General features: G+C 46.3%; 1 protein-coding gene across 4 annotated transcripts in view; it reads left to right on the forward strand.

The window, feature by feature from the left end:
• The window catches only part of beta-Spec (spectrin beta chain), a 41,779-nt gene extending 27,624 nt beyond the window's left edge, over positions 1-14,155 (forward strand). Inside the window, exons 18-26 of one of the 4 annotated variants that reach the window (XM_084582506.1) lie at positions 5,200-5,321; positions 5,928-6,043; positions 6,104-6,184; positions 6,274-6,357; positions 9,507-9,664; positions 9,745-9,848; positions 10,649-10,691; positions 13,410-13,546; positions 14,027-14,155. In XM_084582506.1, coding sequence (XP_084438632.1) covers positions 5,200-5,321; positions 5,928-6,043; positions 6,104-6,184; positions 6,274-6,357; positions 9,507-9,664; positions 9,745-9,848; positions 10,649-10,691; positions 13,410-13,546; positions 14,027-14,030 — 849 coding nt within the window. In that variant the 3' untranslated portion in view covers positions 14,031-14,155. Of the gene's footprint in view, positions 1-5,199; positions 5,322-5,927; positions 6,185-6,273; positions 6,358-9,506; positions 9,665-9,744; positions 9,849-10,648; positions 10,692-13,409; positions 13,551-14,026 lie in introns of those variants that run through there. The other 3 variants (XM_084582504.1, XM_084582505.1, XM_084582507.1) reach the window with 3 other exon arrangements.
• The last annotated feature ends 760 nt before the right edge of the window (positions 14,156-14,915 follow it).

A 14,915-nucleotide genomic window follows, 5' to 3' on the forward strand; every position in this document is an offset into this window, starting at 1 on the left:
GTTTGCCTTTTGCGTGCATATTTCTTAAGCCTGAGTGTGAGTACATTGTGAGTGTGAGTGCGGCTGTTCTCTCTTGAGAGGGGTTGAGAACCGCTTGGATTGCACCTGTTCTGTGGAGCATGCAGGAGCATCAGATCGTTGTCATTGCACGTTGCGAGTTGGTTATCCTGTCCATTGTAGCTGTTTTTCTCTTGTGTGTGAGCTCCCTGCATATTGCCTGCTTATGCGGTGTCTTTGTCACCTGTCCCCTCTCTCTGTAACAAGAGTACCATGAGCAATGGGCAGCTTTGATGCCCTACTTGTGCCAGTGAGTGTCGTTAGAATTGGGTCTAGTGCTCCAGTTAACTCCTTAATGGCCAACAGTTACGATCGAAAATGATTCTAAAATGGTCTTCTGGCTTTTTGTGGCGTAAACTAAAGGGCTGTGCCTCTTGACGTTTAAAACCAATAGCAGGGACTAGTCTGCCACAGTTAAACAAGCTTTGTTGGCCACACAGCAAACTTCACTCAGCCTTATTGGAAAGTCGGAGAACAATATTTCTGAAATAGTGGGACGGTGCTCGACTTGGGAGGTTCATCAAAAGCCAGAACGGCGATCATTGCAAAAATGAACTGGGGCTTCTCTATGGTCATTGGAGGGATTTCTTGAGAAATTGCCATCTGGAAGAATGCTTTTTCTTTTTCAGATATAAATGTTACATATCTATATAAATGAAGTCAATAGCGGCACCGAGTAAAGCACAGGCGAATGTTTTTCTAACGCAAAAGCATTACTAGCCCTGTTACACAAAATTATGTCGTCAACCATTGTTGTTGTTGAGGCTGCGATGGTCCCAAGACCAAACAGTAGTAGGTGTGTAAGAGTGGCTTCTGTTCTTTTCAAGCTGTCTTCATTGGATGGTGCTTGTTATTCTTGAGCATGCCAATCATTCACTACTTGATAAAGACTGGTATGAAAATAAACTATGCATGTGAACTTTGCGCATGAGCAAATTGATTTTGCTGACCGTCATGGCTGGTCCACCTCACTTCCTTGCCCTTATTTTACGATAAGGCAGATTGGTCGTCCATAATAAATGCACTTCCCACATAGTAGTGCATTAATTTGTCCTTCATGAGTCAACATCTCCATTTAGAGTAACACATTGAATGTAACTTGACTTGCACATCACACTGCTTATGTTGTTTTAGGGTCGTGGTCATTCTAAAATCACATATCTTGCATGTAGTACACTCGTGTCCTCTGTTACCTGCATAATATTTAGCAGTGTATCTCATCACTGACTCCACTAGTCTCATATGTCCTATATGCCCATATGTCCTGTATGCTCTTTGTTGTATGTTGCACCGCATGCCTTGCGGCAACAAGCTGTGCTCAGCGATCAGTGTGGTCCATATTATATGATAAAAATTCACATAGCAAAGACAGTAACCAAGTAACCATCATTGTGCTGCTTTCTGTTAATGAGTTTAGGTGGGACTGCTTGCCGTGTGCCAACAACTGTGCCCAGATTTTATAGCAGTTACCGCCTTCATTGTTTGACGTATGTTGATCGTTGGTAAAACTTTGTTGTAACATGTGTGAACAGATGCTTGTTGTAAGGTAACCTACTTATTACTTGTTGCTCATTATCCTCATTCCTAATTACCCAGCCTCGTTGCCACCTCTGGACTGATTGTTACAAATACAGCCAAACCCACTTATAACAATATTGAAGTGCCATGGAAATATTGTTTTAACCCATAATTTTTAGGCCGAAGAAAACATAAATTATACATATAATGAGGACAAGGTAGCTTACACTTTTTTTTTCGTAGCAGGAAGAAACCCATAATCCATAAGCGTTGTCTGTTTCACGGCAATCTGGCCGACATCTTTCTGCAGGTCATCCAACTGCTGAACATAGTGCAGTGGAAGGTTCTTAGCAAAAACAAAGTCCCGCAGGGAGTCTATCATTGTCAAAGCCTCCTGGTGAGATGCAACCTGCACAGGTTCCGGTTCATCGTCGTTGTCGCTATTGTCACTGTCCGCTGTGCCAGTGACTACTGCGACGATAGCCTGGTCGGTCAGCTCTTCATGTGTTACGACTGTATCATCGGCATGTAAAAATTCCTTGAGTCCCGATGCGTTGTCGTCACTATACCGCTCACTGTGGACCAAAGTTCAGTCATCGCTGAGTCGGCAGGAGCTTCGCAACCTTCCGCGTCGCTTGCCTCGCCCTCGACTGCCTTGTAGACAGTTCCATGCCTCTACTTGAACCGTTGAATCTAGCCACCACCAGGCTGGAAATCAATGTTGGGCAGCACGTGTGTGAAGTGCTTCACCTTCTCCGCTAAAATCGGGCCACGAATAGGCAGGTTCGCTGCACGAGCGTTCAAGAACCACTGGTAGAGCGCCTGTTCTACGTCTCTGTAGGCCCCGTGTCGAACCCTTTTTTCGGCCGTTGTCCATTGCATGGGCAGCACTGGCATCGCTTTCGTTCTCAATCTTGAGCGCATTGTGGATGATTGTCAATACTGTCGGTTTCGTCGGACCGTACTTGCGCACCAAATTGCATACTTTTACACCATTCTTATGCTCACGTACAATGTTCCGCTTAACTTCTAACGGTATTGCAATTCACTTCCTCTTCTGTGCCGGTTGTGTCACGCTTCCTGAAGGAGGATCCTTCATTGCTGTTCACGGAAAATCCAGGGCCAGCAAGATCGTGGCAACCATGATGGCACACTAGAACCAGGCTAGAAAGACACATGCGTGAACACTGCTGCATGCCTGCCATAAAACATGTGCAACCGTGAAGCAGGGGCCGATAGGGCAGTGCACCACGGTCAGCACACCCTCAGAATGAACTGCTCCACCGTGCAGAGGCAGAGAGGACGCGAGGGGGAGCGCTCAAAGCTTTCCCTCAGAACGGCCGTGCCTAGCAGCGCCTTACGCCTTCCCTACTCCTCTGCGTGAGGAACCGCTCCGTCCTCCCCCATGTCTCCGCGGCTTGCAAACTTCCCCGGCGCACCTGACCAACGCATTGGCTGTACCGATTTATTTTTTATTGTCGCTGCATCGGTGTCATCGGCATCTCCGCATACGCGCGTGCTTTTGTGGTCACTGCACTTCCACATTTTTCTTGACTTTCAGTGACCATATTTGATTGTTATAACCAATAATATAATACGACGCCATTGTAATAAGCAGTTTATTTTACCATAGAACACACGGCAAACCTGATGGCTAAGTGGCTGCTCATTGTTATATCCGATATATTGTGAAAACAGGTATTGTTATAAGTGGGTTTGACTGTAGTAGCACTTGTGCACTGCTGCTGAAGCATACAGGTGCACCCTGCGGGCCAAGTGATGAGGGTCAAAACTGTTCATTGGGGTATCCCTCATGCCCTCGAAAGACTCGTTTAGTGGGTCGGGGAGACAAGTGCGGCCGCTGTGCTGTGGTATCTGTGCTGTATCTGTGCTGATGAAGTGCAGAATGCAAGGGAAATACATGCACAGTTGAGTGCACAGTTGCTCTTATTATTAGTTCTAGCAAGTTGCCAAAGTTAGCTAGGTTTGTGTTGTGGAGTGCGATACAGTAGAACCTTGCTATAGTAAACTGAGATATAGTAAAAACTCTAATACAGTAAAATGAAACTGAAGTCCTAGTTCATCTCTCTTAGACAACTGTATATTTTTCCCCCTTTATAGTAAATGCATTTTTGATAAAAGCCGGTCATAGTAAACTGCATCTGGCCGCAGCGACATACTTCCCACGAAATGACGTCACCGCGAGTGTGTTGCCTAGGGTTGCGAGAATTTTTTCTTTAATGGCTTTGCCACCAGGCTCACCATCTCTGAGGAGAAGACAACTTTACATAGGCCTTGGAGCTGTGAGGGAAAGCATGAAGCTTGTAGAAAGAAAAAAGGTTAAACCTGGTACAAACATAGAAAGAAGGTGGCGCGATCTGTTCAGAAAGTAAAGGAGAGTGAAATTGAAGTGAGAAATAAGGAAGGGAAGAAATGGCCGAACATTCACAGCATGAGGCAACGGTGGCAAGAAGTGAAATACACTAGTGGCACGTACGGTTTTGCTGTGGTTGACTGTCGCCGCATTTCCATTCATTGCTGCTTAAAAGACAGAAATAGCAGCAGATGATGCAGTGTTCATACAAGGCTTTGGCTTTCACATGAAATCAAGTTCAGTTGTATTCGTAGCCACGTTGCCTTCATGCTTAAAAAATACTCCCACAAGATTAAACAAAAATATTGTGTAATTGAAAAAAAAAAGGAGATGGCACAGAGGTAAGAGAGAGAGATGGAAGGTATTTTAGTGTTCTTTTTTTTTTTTTTTCATTAAACAAGATGCGTTCAGTAAGCAGTCATTTAATTACCAGACAGCATCTTCAGAACCATGTCATCACCAACAACTGATAAAGTAGAGACCCTGATATAGTAAATATTTTCGCCAGTCAGAGTGATTTTAATATAAAGGGGTTCTACCGTATTGCTTTTTTTTTTTTTTTTTTTTCATTAAGGTGTAGTTCAACTGCCTTTGGAGAAGAACTGTTCAAACCCTCTTTGCTTGGCCTGCTGGAACGTTTACTTGTAGCAACTTCAGGACTTGTACAAACTGTATTCTGTTTCACACTCGCTCTGCATTGCTGCTGAGGCTAAGGTGCAAGGTCATCGACCATATTTGTACTTGTAGGATAGTTTACCCCAACTAAACTCAAAGTGCACAGCATTGTTTTCAGTTGAAAGGATTTCTAGTTGAACTAGTTACCTTGACATAACAAACACTTGCTGCTGCAACGTAATCTGAACACTTAAGTTTTACCACATTTCATGTTTATTTTTTTTATCTCTCTTGAGTCTTTGTCTCGTTACTTTACGGAGCTCCAATAGACTGGGATTGGTACACCACACAGCAGTATTTCTGGTCAGTGTACAGCTGTTGATGGCATTGCATCCCGAGTATGAAACAGAGTGCTGAACAGAAGCCATAGATCTAAGTAGGATGTCTAACCTAGGAGTGGACAGCGTGAAAAACACACAGAGGAGTGCCCAAAGCACGTGCTGATCTCCACCAGCATGCATATTTTTCCTAGTCGCTGGCAGTGGTCGTTCACCGCTGCCTTTGCTAGAGTGCATGCGGCGTAAGCAGTGGAGAATGGCGCCCGTCGCTGACGCCGCGTTGTCTGTGCTGCTCAGTTCGAACTGAAGGAGATGCGATCGCGGGAGGAGGAGCAGGAGAGGCGTCGGCAGCAGGAGGAGCTGGAGCGACTGGCAGCCCTGCAGCCCCCGCCCAGCCACGAGCCGTCCGCCCAGGACAGGTGGGCTACTTTGCTACCCAGCTTGATGCTTACTGGGCTACAAGTGTTTGCATAAAGCATGGAGGTTTGCAGCCGCAAAGGTTTACATTCAGTTGGCTGCCACAGTTTGTGTGCATTAGGTTAGAGGGTTGCGAAGCATGAAAACTGTTGGGGAGAAACGAAACTTCATTACAGTCTAGAATGTCATGGCGTGTGGGTTGCTCTTGTATCTGCATACCATACCGTGAGGAAAGTTGGTTGCCTCAAAGCTTCAGTAACCAGTTTGTGAGCGCAAACGCATATTTTCTTCTGGCGTATTTATCGCTAGCCGCACTGGTGTTTGTAAAATTTTTTGTTTTATTTTTCATTTGATGCGTGCACGTGTCCACATGTGCACGCATGCTTAGTGTAACAACTTATCTCTTTGTCCAGTGCTTTTTTTCTTTTTTTTCCCCACTATATGATTACCCGTTACTTCTTTGGAAATTTGCTCTGCCACGAGCAACTGAGCTTAGAGCTGCACAGAGCTCTGCCAAACTTGGTTGCTTCTGGGGGATCGGCGCCAGACCTAAGCCGCGCATTTTCTGACCAGGCGATGGGGGCTGCGGGCACACATTGCGCGTGCAGGGTCGACGCCGAAGCTTCTTCAGAAGCCGTCCGAGAACCTGCTATCCTGAGCGGCGCCGAGGGTGCAGCCGTGTCCACAGCCCCATCGACGGCGGCAGCCCCCCCAGCAGGCGATGGTAAGCACGGGGGGTCAGGGGGTGTGGGCCTAACTGCTGCACGCGCACTTGCCGCCCCAGGGAGCCCCCGCGCCACGGCTGCAGCCACCGCCTTACCCGCCAGCCCCGGGCCGGCCGCCGCCACGTCGCCCGCGCCGAGCAGTGAGTGCACGCTGCCTTGCATGGCCCGCATGCCGAGAGCGCGCATGCTAGCCTCCTCCTTTCCTGCATGGCGATGATGATGATGGCAGCTCCGCCCAAGATCAAGCGCTCTCGCTCCAAGTCTCCTTTCGGCAGCTGGCGCAAGAAGAAGCTGCCCGTAGAGGAAGAGACAGGTCAGCACGCAGCCACCCGCACGTCTGTGCATGTCGCAAACGCGTGTATGTGTGTCGTGTCCCGATGCAAGCTGGGCGATCTAGAAGGCAAGCTAGAGTGGGGCCAGGCAGCCGCTGGGTGGGGCAAGGTCCATGCTAGGTAGGGTTGGGTGCAGAGACATCTCAAAGGAGCAGCACCTTGGACAGTTTCAGCATGGGACTAAAGAGAGGCGGACATGCATGAATGCTTTATATCAGTTTCATTGTTTATTTCCTATTGGTTTATATACTGACTGTTGCAACGCTAAACGCAAACTGTAATATGCTTCTATTGGTTAGATTGCTAGCTTATTTGGGCTGAAGTTTGGCACACAGATGGCATACAATAATAGTCTGTCATTTTTAATACCAGTTAAGGTAATGTATACTAGTCTAATTCGTTCAGAATTTATTGGAAATTCGAGTCGTCTGCAGCATCGGAGACCCAAAGAAGGCTTCTTATGGGTCATCAATGCTGCAGACGATGTGGATTTCTTGTGAATTCTGATCAAAGCAAGCAAGGACGTCATCCAAATTGATAATAAAAATGGCAGACTGTTGTATGCTGTCTGTGTGTCGAATTTCAGCACGAATAATCGAGCGAATAAACCGACAGCATTATATTACGGTTCGCCTTTAGTGTAGCAACACTCGTTAGTCCAGGCCAAGACAAAAGGCACGGTGCCCAAGGGTGGCCTGAGCCCCTTGTACATGCCTGTTGCTTTTCTTTTGCCTCCTATGCTAAAACTGTGCTGTACTGTTAGGTTTAGAAGCTTCTAGATACCACTCAACCACAAGCATCCATTCTGGATGTTAGGCACACCTATGTCCCACTGCCCGGCAAGACGTTCATCCACATAACACAAGACTGATGCAGTATGAATGCTGCTTCTGGATGCTTGGGAAAGTATCTTTGAAGCGCCCTCAGCACACATCTAAGACACGCATGTAGTGTTTGTGGAGCACAGTCAAGCAAGATTTGTACGCTCACTAGCACAGCACGCGATGTGAACGCCCAGGCACAAGCAGTAGTAGTACGTTCCACTTTTTGTGTTCACCCAAGATTTTCACCGATGGTTTCTGCATGAGTTAAGTTAAGGAGAGTGTCTTCGGGTGCATTGGTACAGCACTTTTTATTGGTACCGTCACCTGTGCAAATCTTTGTGGCCAGTTTATTAGTTCCACACGAGTTCAACTGTATGGGTTGTATGGGTTCAGCTGCAGGATTTTGTAATTCTCCCCCTGGTTGCTGTGCTCAGTACTAACACCAAAATAGCAGCTGTTATGTATTGAGGCTATCACTGTGGACATCAGGACTGGCATTCTTTGTCAAATGCTAGTGTGCGTTAAGATCTGCGAGGTGATTTATATGTACAGAACTTGTTCTCTTACAGAATGCCAAGTAATTAAGTTGGTGGTGGCATTAACGAACCAGTTATGAAATAGTTTAGTTTAAAGTGAAATGATCTTCTATTATTTACGAGACGCAACTTATACATGTAAGGTCCTGATGTAAGCTTTTTTTTTTTGTTCCTATAATACGCTTTGCCAGACATTAGCAAGATTAATCCAGTCTGCCGAATGGATGTTTGTGGTTGATTGGTTTGACATAGAATGCGCAAACTTTGCTTGTTTAGTTCTTACTGCTTTACTTACCAGTGTTACCTTTTTTTCAGTTTTTCGTTGCCAGTATAATGTATTCTATTTGCAAATAATTTATAGATGGTTTCTGTTGTGTTTATTGTGTTGATTGCCTATGTTGACGGTGATATGTTATTGCAAGAGAAAGTGCTTTCATTGACTTATGATTGACATTACAGCCCTGTGAATGTTTAGTTATTATGGAGGAAGTAATTATTTGTCACATGTGAAAAGGTTTCATTTTGTGTGCAGTACTGTTCTTGTTTTTCGTGAATCGTTGACTCTTCTGTTCTGTTCTGCTCTGTTGTTCCATTTATTTCCTCTCCAGTAGAAAGTGCAATACCACTGGTTGGGGCACAGTGTAAAGGCTACAGACATAAATGTGGATACTTAATCTTATTTATTTCAATCAGATGCGAACGTGTAAAAAAGAAAGAATCCTCACGACACTCAAGGTTGTCCACATATTGCTCTAGTCCTTCTTGAGCACGCAAAAATGCCACTCTTGGTAATTACGTTGTCCATAATGTACCTGTTCATCTACGACAGTGGTAGGGTAGATTGGCATCATAAGTCTGTATCATGTATTTATTGACATATATATATATATATATATATGTATATATATATATATATATATATATATATATATATATATATATATATATATATATATATATATATATATACAGACAACACAAAATACTGCATACCTCTGGCATTGGTTAGACCAGAGGAAAAGGAAAAGTAGGTAGCTCGATCTGTGCTGCTCAGGTGGTCACATTGGGTCACCGTAATGATGCAGTATGTACCTCAAACTGGGCTTATACAGTCATGGTGGTTAATGCTCCAATTACTATGAATCCGTGGCATTCCCTTAAAATTTACCTCCTGTCTGTTAACTCTGCTTAAGCGCTATTCCTTCCCTTGGCTAAAAGTGCAAGTGTGTGTCATACATTGTGTATGTTACCTAGGCTTCTTTTGGGGCAGTATGTGGACACTTGTGTTTCGGAAAAGGGGCTCAACTGTGCTCAGCCTTTGAGCAGGGCATTGAACTTGTCCGAACGAACTGCTCTTTGTGGTGTTCTCGATATTGGCAATCTCAGAAGGTGGCTTTAATCTTTGCAGCGTATCGCAACCACCCTCCAGCACTTGGGAGGCTCACAGCAGGAGTAGGCGCGAGAAAGGGTAGTGCACGTCGCATGCCTGCCTCCACGCTCAGAACCAGTGTCACCGATCGGCCGCTTCTGTGAACCTCCCCGGTTAGCTGGGTGGTTGTGGCGAGTCTTTCGAACTTTCTGAGTGTTTTAATGCCAGTGGGTATTCGGTGCGACTTTATATGGATTGGTGTGCTAGTCATCTGTTGACGGAAGGAACGAAGCCGATTCCTGCGGCTTGTTAGCTTGCGTTCTAGATCGCCACCACACGGTGTCCATCCCGGCGATGGTCGGGTCAGCACAAGCGTTGAGAGCGTTGCTTACCGCCCGCAGAGCGGCCCGCGGAGGATGAATTCGAGGGCCTGCTGCTGAGGAAGCACGAGTGGGAGTCCACGACCAAGAAGGCCTCCAACCGGTCATGGGAGAAGCTGTACCTCGTCATCAGGGGAACCACGCTGGCTGCTTACAAGGACCAGAAGCACTACCGACAGGTCTCATAGCTCTGCTACTTGACTTTTTGTTAGGGAAGCCTTGTGTGGGCTCTTGAAGCAGCCACCTGCCTTGTGCCCAGGAGCCCGAGAGCCATTATCGCAACGAGCCCCCGGTGGACCTGCGGACAGCCACGGCTGAGCGCGCCACCGACTACACCAAGAAGAAGCACGTCTTTCGGCTCAAGTGGGTGGTCCACCTCCTTCCTAGCTGTGAAGGCTAGCAAACGACAGGGCATCTACCTTTTTGCCCCAGCTGTGAAGGCTAGCAGACGACAGGGCATCTACCTTTTTGCCCTAGCTGTGAAGGCTAGCAGACAACAGGGCATCTACCTTTTTGCCCTAGCTTTAAAGGCCAGAACACGACGGGGCGCCTCCTTGTTTTGCCGCTGTGGAATTGACGGGTGCTGGATTCTGTGGAAAAATTCTTTGTCTGCCTCTGCAGCAGTGGAAGAAAGAGAAAACAATGTTGGGTGAAGAGTAGTGTGTACTTTAAGACATACTGGTGGAGTGCCTCATGCCAGAAACCAGATAAGGCCACTAGATGTCACCTTGGTTCAATTCATCCCCATGCTCATTACCTGCCTTCAGTCGTAGTGCAAAAATAGCAGCGAGGTACAGGCAAGGAGGCATTGGTATAGCAGCAAGCAGACGACCAGCTAGATGTCACAGAAAAAAGTAGTGCCCTATAATGGAGGGATATATGCCAATGTCATATGAAGGTATATAGCACTCTGCTGTTTGGCACTGCGTGATTAAGGCAAAAATAAGTTTGTTTTTAAGTGCTGTAACATGCAAGTCTGCCTTAAAAAAAAAAAAGTTGATTATGTCAGAAACCTGTGCAACAGAAAGGCAAGAAAGGCAGCAAGGGTTGTGAATGGCAGAGAGCAGTTTTTCTTCTCAATGCTTTCTCGTTCTGTGCATTCGATGCCTTTTTTTTTTTCATTCTCTGGACATTTGCTTTTCTTCACTTTTTTGCTCCCTCAGGCTATCCAATGGTGGGGAGTTCCTCTTCCAAGCAAAGGATGAGGTATGTGGATCTATCTTGTGCTGTGCTCACAGCCATACTGATGATTAAAACGGTGCTTAGCTGTTGCTTGCAGAAAGGTCGAATAAGCACCGCTGCCCGCCTCACATAATACATCGCAGTGCCGTCTTCTAGTACGGTATGTCGTCGAAGAATAGCTTTAATGGGAGCGACGCATACAGCACATGGAAATTATCTGTCAAAGTTATGAAGTGCAGGAGCTGCTTAGTTTTTTTTAGATAAGTTACACCTTTAATGAGCTCTTTTTACTTATTTTGCACTTCATTGCTGTAAACGTTACGGTGACGACGTGCCATATTGTGCACTCTCCTTCTTGGGTAGTTAGAAATGCTTTTTCTTTTAGATAGCAACTGCACGCCTGCCTCTTGCAATTCCTCAGTCACATTTTCCAAATGGAATGACTGCCGGCGAGAACGTACAGGTTTGCAAGGCAGAGGACCTCAATAATTCATCGTGGGCGAAACACGGACTCGGCTCCCTTCATAGCAGCAAGAAGCGTCCTTGTGCAAAATGGATTGTTAGCGGAAAGGGCGGGGCTGTCTGGTGATAAAGCCAGCCTCGCAGCCATAGCGTCCCATTGCCAAAGGTGTTTTACATCGCCTCTTTGACTCAGCACCGTGTAAATGAAGCAGGGCTCTCTTGCATGCAGCTAACAAAGCGTACAGCTGCTGGCCCAGCTATGCCATACGTATTTTACTTACAACCTCGCTTTTAGTAAACAGTTGTTTAATAAAGACAGGATTGTGGTAAAGAGCATTCGGCCATGGCAACGCGCTTCCAACACAATCGTAGCGTTGCGGCACGTCCGCAAAGGTACTTCAGGGATAAAAATGCGTTGGGGCGCAATTGCTGGCCAGCATTTGGAGGCAAATGGACATCGATGGCGACAAAATGGTGCATTTTTAAAGTGGCTTAACCACCACATTCATGAGCTGCAAGGCAAAGCCAATTCCTTGACGGCCTTCGGCTGCTAAAGTAAAGAGGGTAGCATGAACAGGAAAAAAAAAAAAGGAACAACGAAAAGAAGCAAGCTGGTTGTAAGTATGAAAAGAGTGCACACGTGCGGGGCAAGGCAGTAACGGAGGTCTGAGATGTGAGGAAGGAAAAAAAGAAAGGGATGAAAAAGATTGGGGAAAATGTAAAACAGCGGGGCTAAGAAGCGTAAAGCCTGGTGGCACTGCGTGATAGGTTCTGCTGTGCTTGACTGTCGCGCATGCTTCTTATAAGATTGCCTCCTAAATCCAAGGCAGTGGAAGGCTGTGTGGAACAACACCTCCACAAATTGTTGATTGGTTAATGGCGCAAAATTTTTATAGTTCATAAAGGTCTGCTGTATACAGTGAAGTAGCTTTGTCAGTAACAAGAAAAAAAAAAAAAAAACATTGGAAGAAACTTGGCTCTACTGTTGACATAAAAATTGGGAGGGGGGCTCTGAAGCTTCACCTTTAAAGGTATAAAAGCGACAGCATAATTGGCTCCTGGTGGCAGCTTCCCTTGTGGATTCTCATTTGCACACATGCACTGCTCAACCCATTTCATAATTAATCTCGTAAATTTTTGCTTCTGTCATATCGCATATATTATTAGCGTGCAGTCGTAAGTTGCCACATTATTTGAAAGACCACCTGACGTAGTTGTAAAGTGCCACTTAAAGCAAGCTGTAGAAATGTGCTTGCGTGTCCTTTCGGGTAGCACGTTTGGATTGGAATGCAAAGGTCCTAGTGTGCTTGATTCCCCTCGCCCTCACATCTGAAAGGAGAAACCCGAGTTGGCAGCTTCTGTCCCGTGGTTGCGTGATGATGCTGCAGAACTCTACGAACAATCAGTGCCTCTCTATGTCACCTGCCGACACCTGATTATCAGAGAACGGGACCTCTCACACTGCTGCATCAGTAATATCCTATTCTACAAACATAGTAAAGTTCAAAAGACCAACAATACAGGTGAAACCGGGCAGCCCTATTACACTCTCAAACGTTTCCACAACCACTTGCAACTGTGTTGCTCGTGTGAAGATAGTGGAGGGCTGGGTGACGCTGATTGCTAAGATAAAACTGCAAGAAAGAAAAAACTGCCAATTTGCATAGTTAATCAAATGCAAAGTCTTTGTGTAGCACTGCTTACTTCAAAGTACCAGATGGCTCGGTTTTATCTCTAGCGGCATCAATCAAAGGCGCGGCCGTGCCCTGAGCTTTCTTCACTCTATCTGCTGTGGCGCTTATCACAGAGTGGCCCAGCGATCGGCTCGGAGCTGATGTCGAGGGAGCACCATGTGTACATGTCCGCTGTCCATGAAGGCTGACAAGCGGATGAAGCTAGTGGGGAGAGTCCGAACTTGAGGGTGTGCGAGCGACACGAGTCTACTCAGTCCGGAGTAACGTGTGCTTGTACAGCATTGGTCAGTGACGGCCGCAACTGTGATGCGCGCCACTCTCTCATCGGCTGCAGCTGTGAGACTGCTTTTTTTAGCTGTTGATGAAAAACTACCAATACGCAGTAAAAAAATTCTGTTCAACAGGGTTTTTCTGTTTGCTACGTCTACTCCCTTGATGGCTAGTCTGCTTGTATCAAATTAAGTGGGAGAAGGTGTCGTCTGTGTTCGTCAGAGGGCGGCTATACAGCTGCACTGCTTCTGTCGACTCCTTGCGAGCTTACGCTGTGCCGTCAGGTGGGTCAAGCGGTTGCATTGCTCTGTTGCAGGAGGAGTTATCCCAGTGGCTGCAGCAGCTGCAGGCGGCCATTGGGGAGGCCACGGCGGGCCCATCGCGGGCACAGACGCTGCCAGCTGAGCGTAGGGACGAGCCTCGCAAGCGCAGCTTCTTCACCCTCAAAAAGAAGTGAGCCCTTTTTCCTTTCATTCCAGTCTCTGGCTCTCTCTTCCGCGTGTAACCGAGCTCTTAGTTAAGAAGCACTAACTTCACTTAATCTAGAACAGCCTGAATGATGCCATTTTACATTTGCGCAAGTTATGCGTGTATTGTGGCAGCTTTGAAGCATAGTAGGCACTAATATAGAACTAACCATGCTACGATTCCAGCTTGTTCAGAAAACATGTTCCAGACAGAGAAGTCAATTTTAAAATTATTGTGTGAACTTAAATTGGGCCTTGTCTCCGTTTGCTTTTGTGATAAGGCCGTTTGGATAAAGCCACCTTTGTGTGATGGTTTACAATCTAACCCTTTGTCCCCTGCAAAGCCACCTAGTGCCCAAGAGTTAAAAGTGTGGACCCAATAAAGAATTATTGCGAAGTGCAGTTCAGGTTCACAAAAACTTTTTGTGAGCCACTAGGAGGCACTGACGCCGTTTTGTGAATGCAGCTAAGTTACCAGGCGGCGGAGGAGCGTGGCCGGCAAGCGACGGCGTCCCCTCCTGCACCACCAGCTGTTGACTGCCAAAGTGGTTTACGTGTTGTAGCGGCTCGACAATAAAAACGTTTCTCTCTCTGACGCACTCACCCCTTATTCCGCCTGCTTAGTCTGGAGCAGCACAGCATTAAAAGGCACACTGATTGTTGCCAGGGTTGTTCTGTGGTAGAACGTATGTGCAGCGCAAGGTCCATTTATTGAGACCAAAAAAAAAATGCATTGTAAATGTGCTGGGGTTGAAACTAGTGGGTGTGTACTATGACAGTCCCTGGCATATTGGCAGAGATGGGAATGCTACGCCAATTATATATAACCGCCATTGCATTAAGCGGTTGCATTGTACTACGGTATACATGTACAGATGGATGCTTCTGTATGGAATTTCACCTTTGGTGTGTAAAGATTCTAACAACCAACCGGAACCACAGGCAAATGCAAGTTTATGGGGCCTTGGACTCTTCTTGTACAAAAGCATGAGTAGTACATTCATCTGGCATGTGACAAAACAGGTTATGGAGCTTGTCTTCCATACGTAGGTTGTGAAATGTGAAATATTCAGATGTACTGTAGGCCACCTTTTAATTTAAGAGTATTACGCAAGCGTAGCAGCTTGTTGCTGCGCTTCAAGTTTTTCCCACCTTTTCATCTTGGTGATGTAGGGAATCCGATAGATGCTTTACCCACTCAGTTGGCATTTGAGGCTTGGCATTGGTAATCCTTTGCAGGGTTGGCCTCACAGTCACGGGGGGAGAAAATATTTTCAGCCGGAGGGTTGACAGTGGCCCTTTAAGCGATAGCTTATATAGCTCGTTCGGCCGAATAGCCGTCGGCATCGTAGCAG

The sequence above is a fragment of the Amblyomma maculatum genome, chromosome 10 (assembly GCF_055883805.1).
Source record: "Amblyomma maculatum isolate TAMU_Amacu chromosome 10, ASM5588380v1, whole genome shotgun sequence".
In the NCBI taxonomy this organism is placed as follows: domain Eukaryota; kingdom Metazoa; phylum Arthropoda; class Arachnida; order Ixodida; family Ixodidae; genus Amblyomma; species Amblyomma maculatum.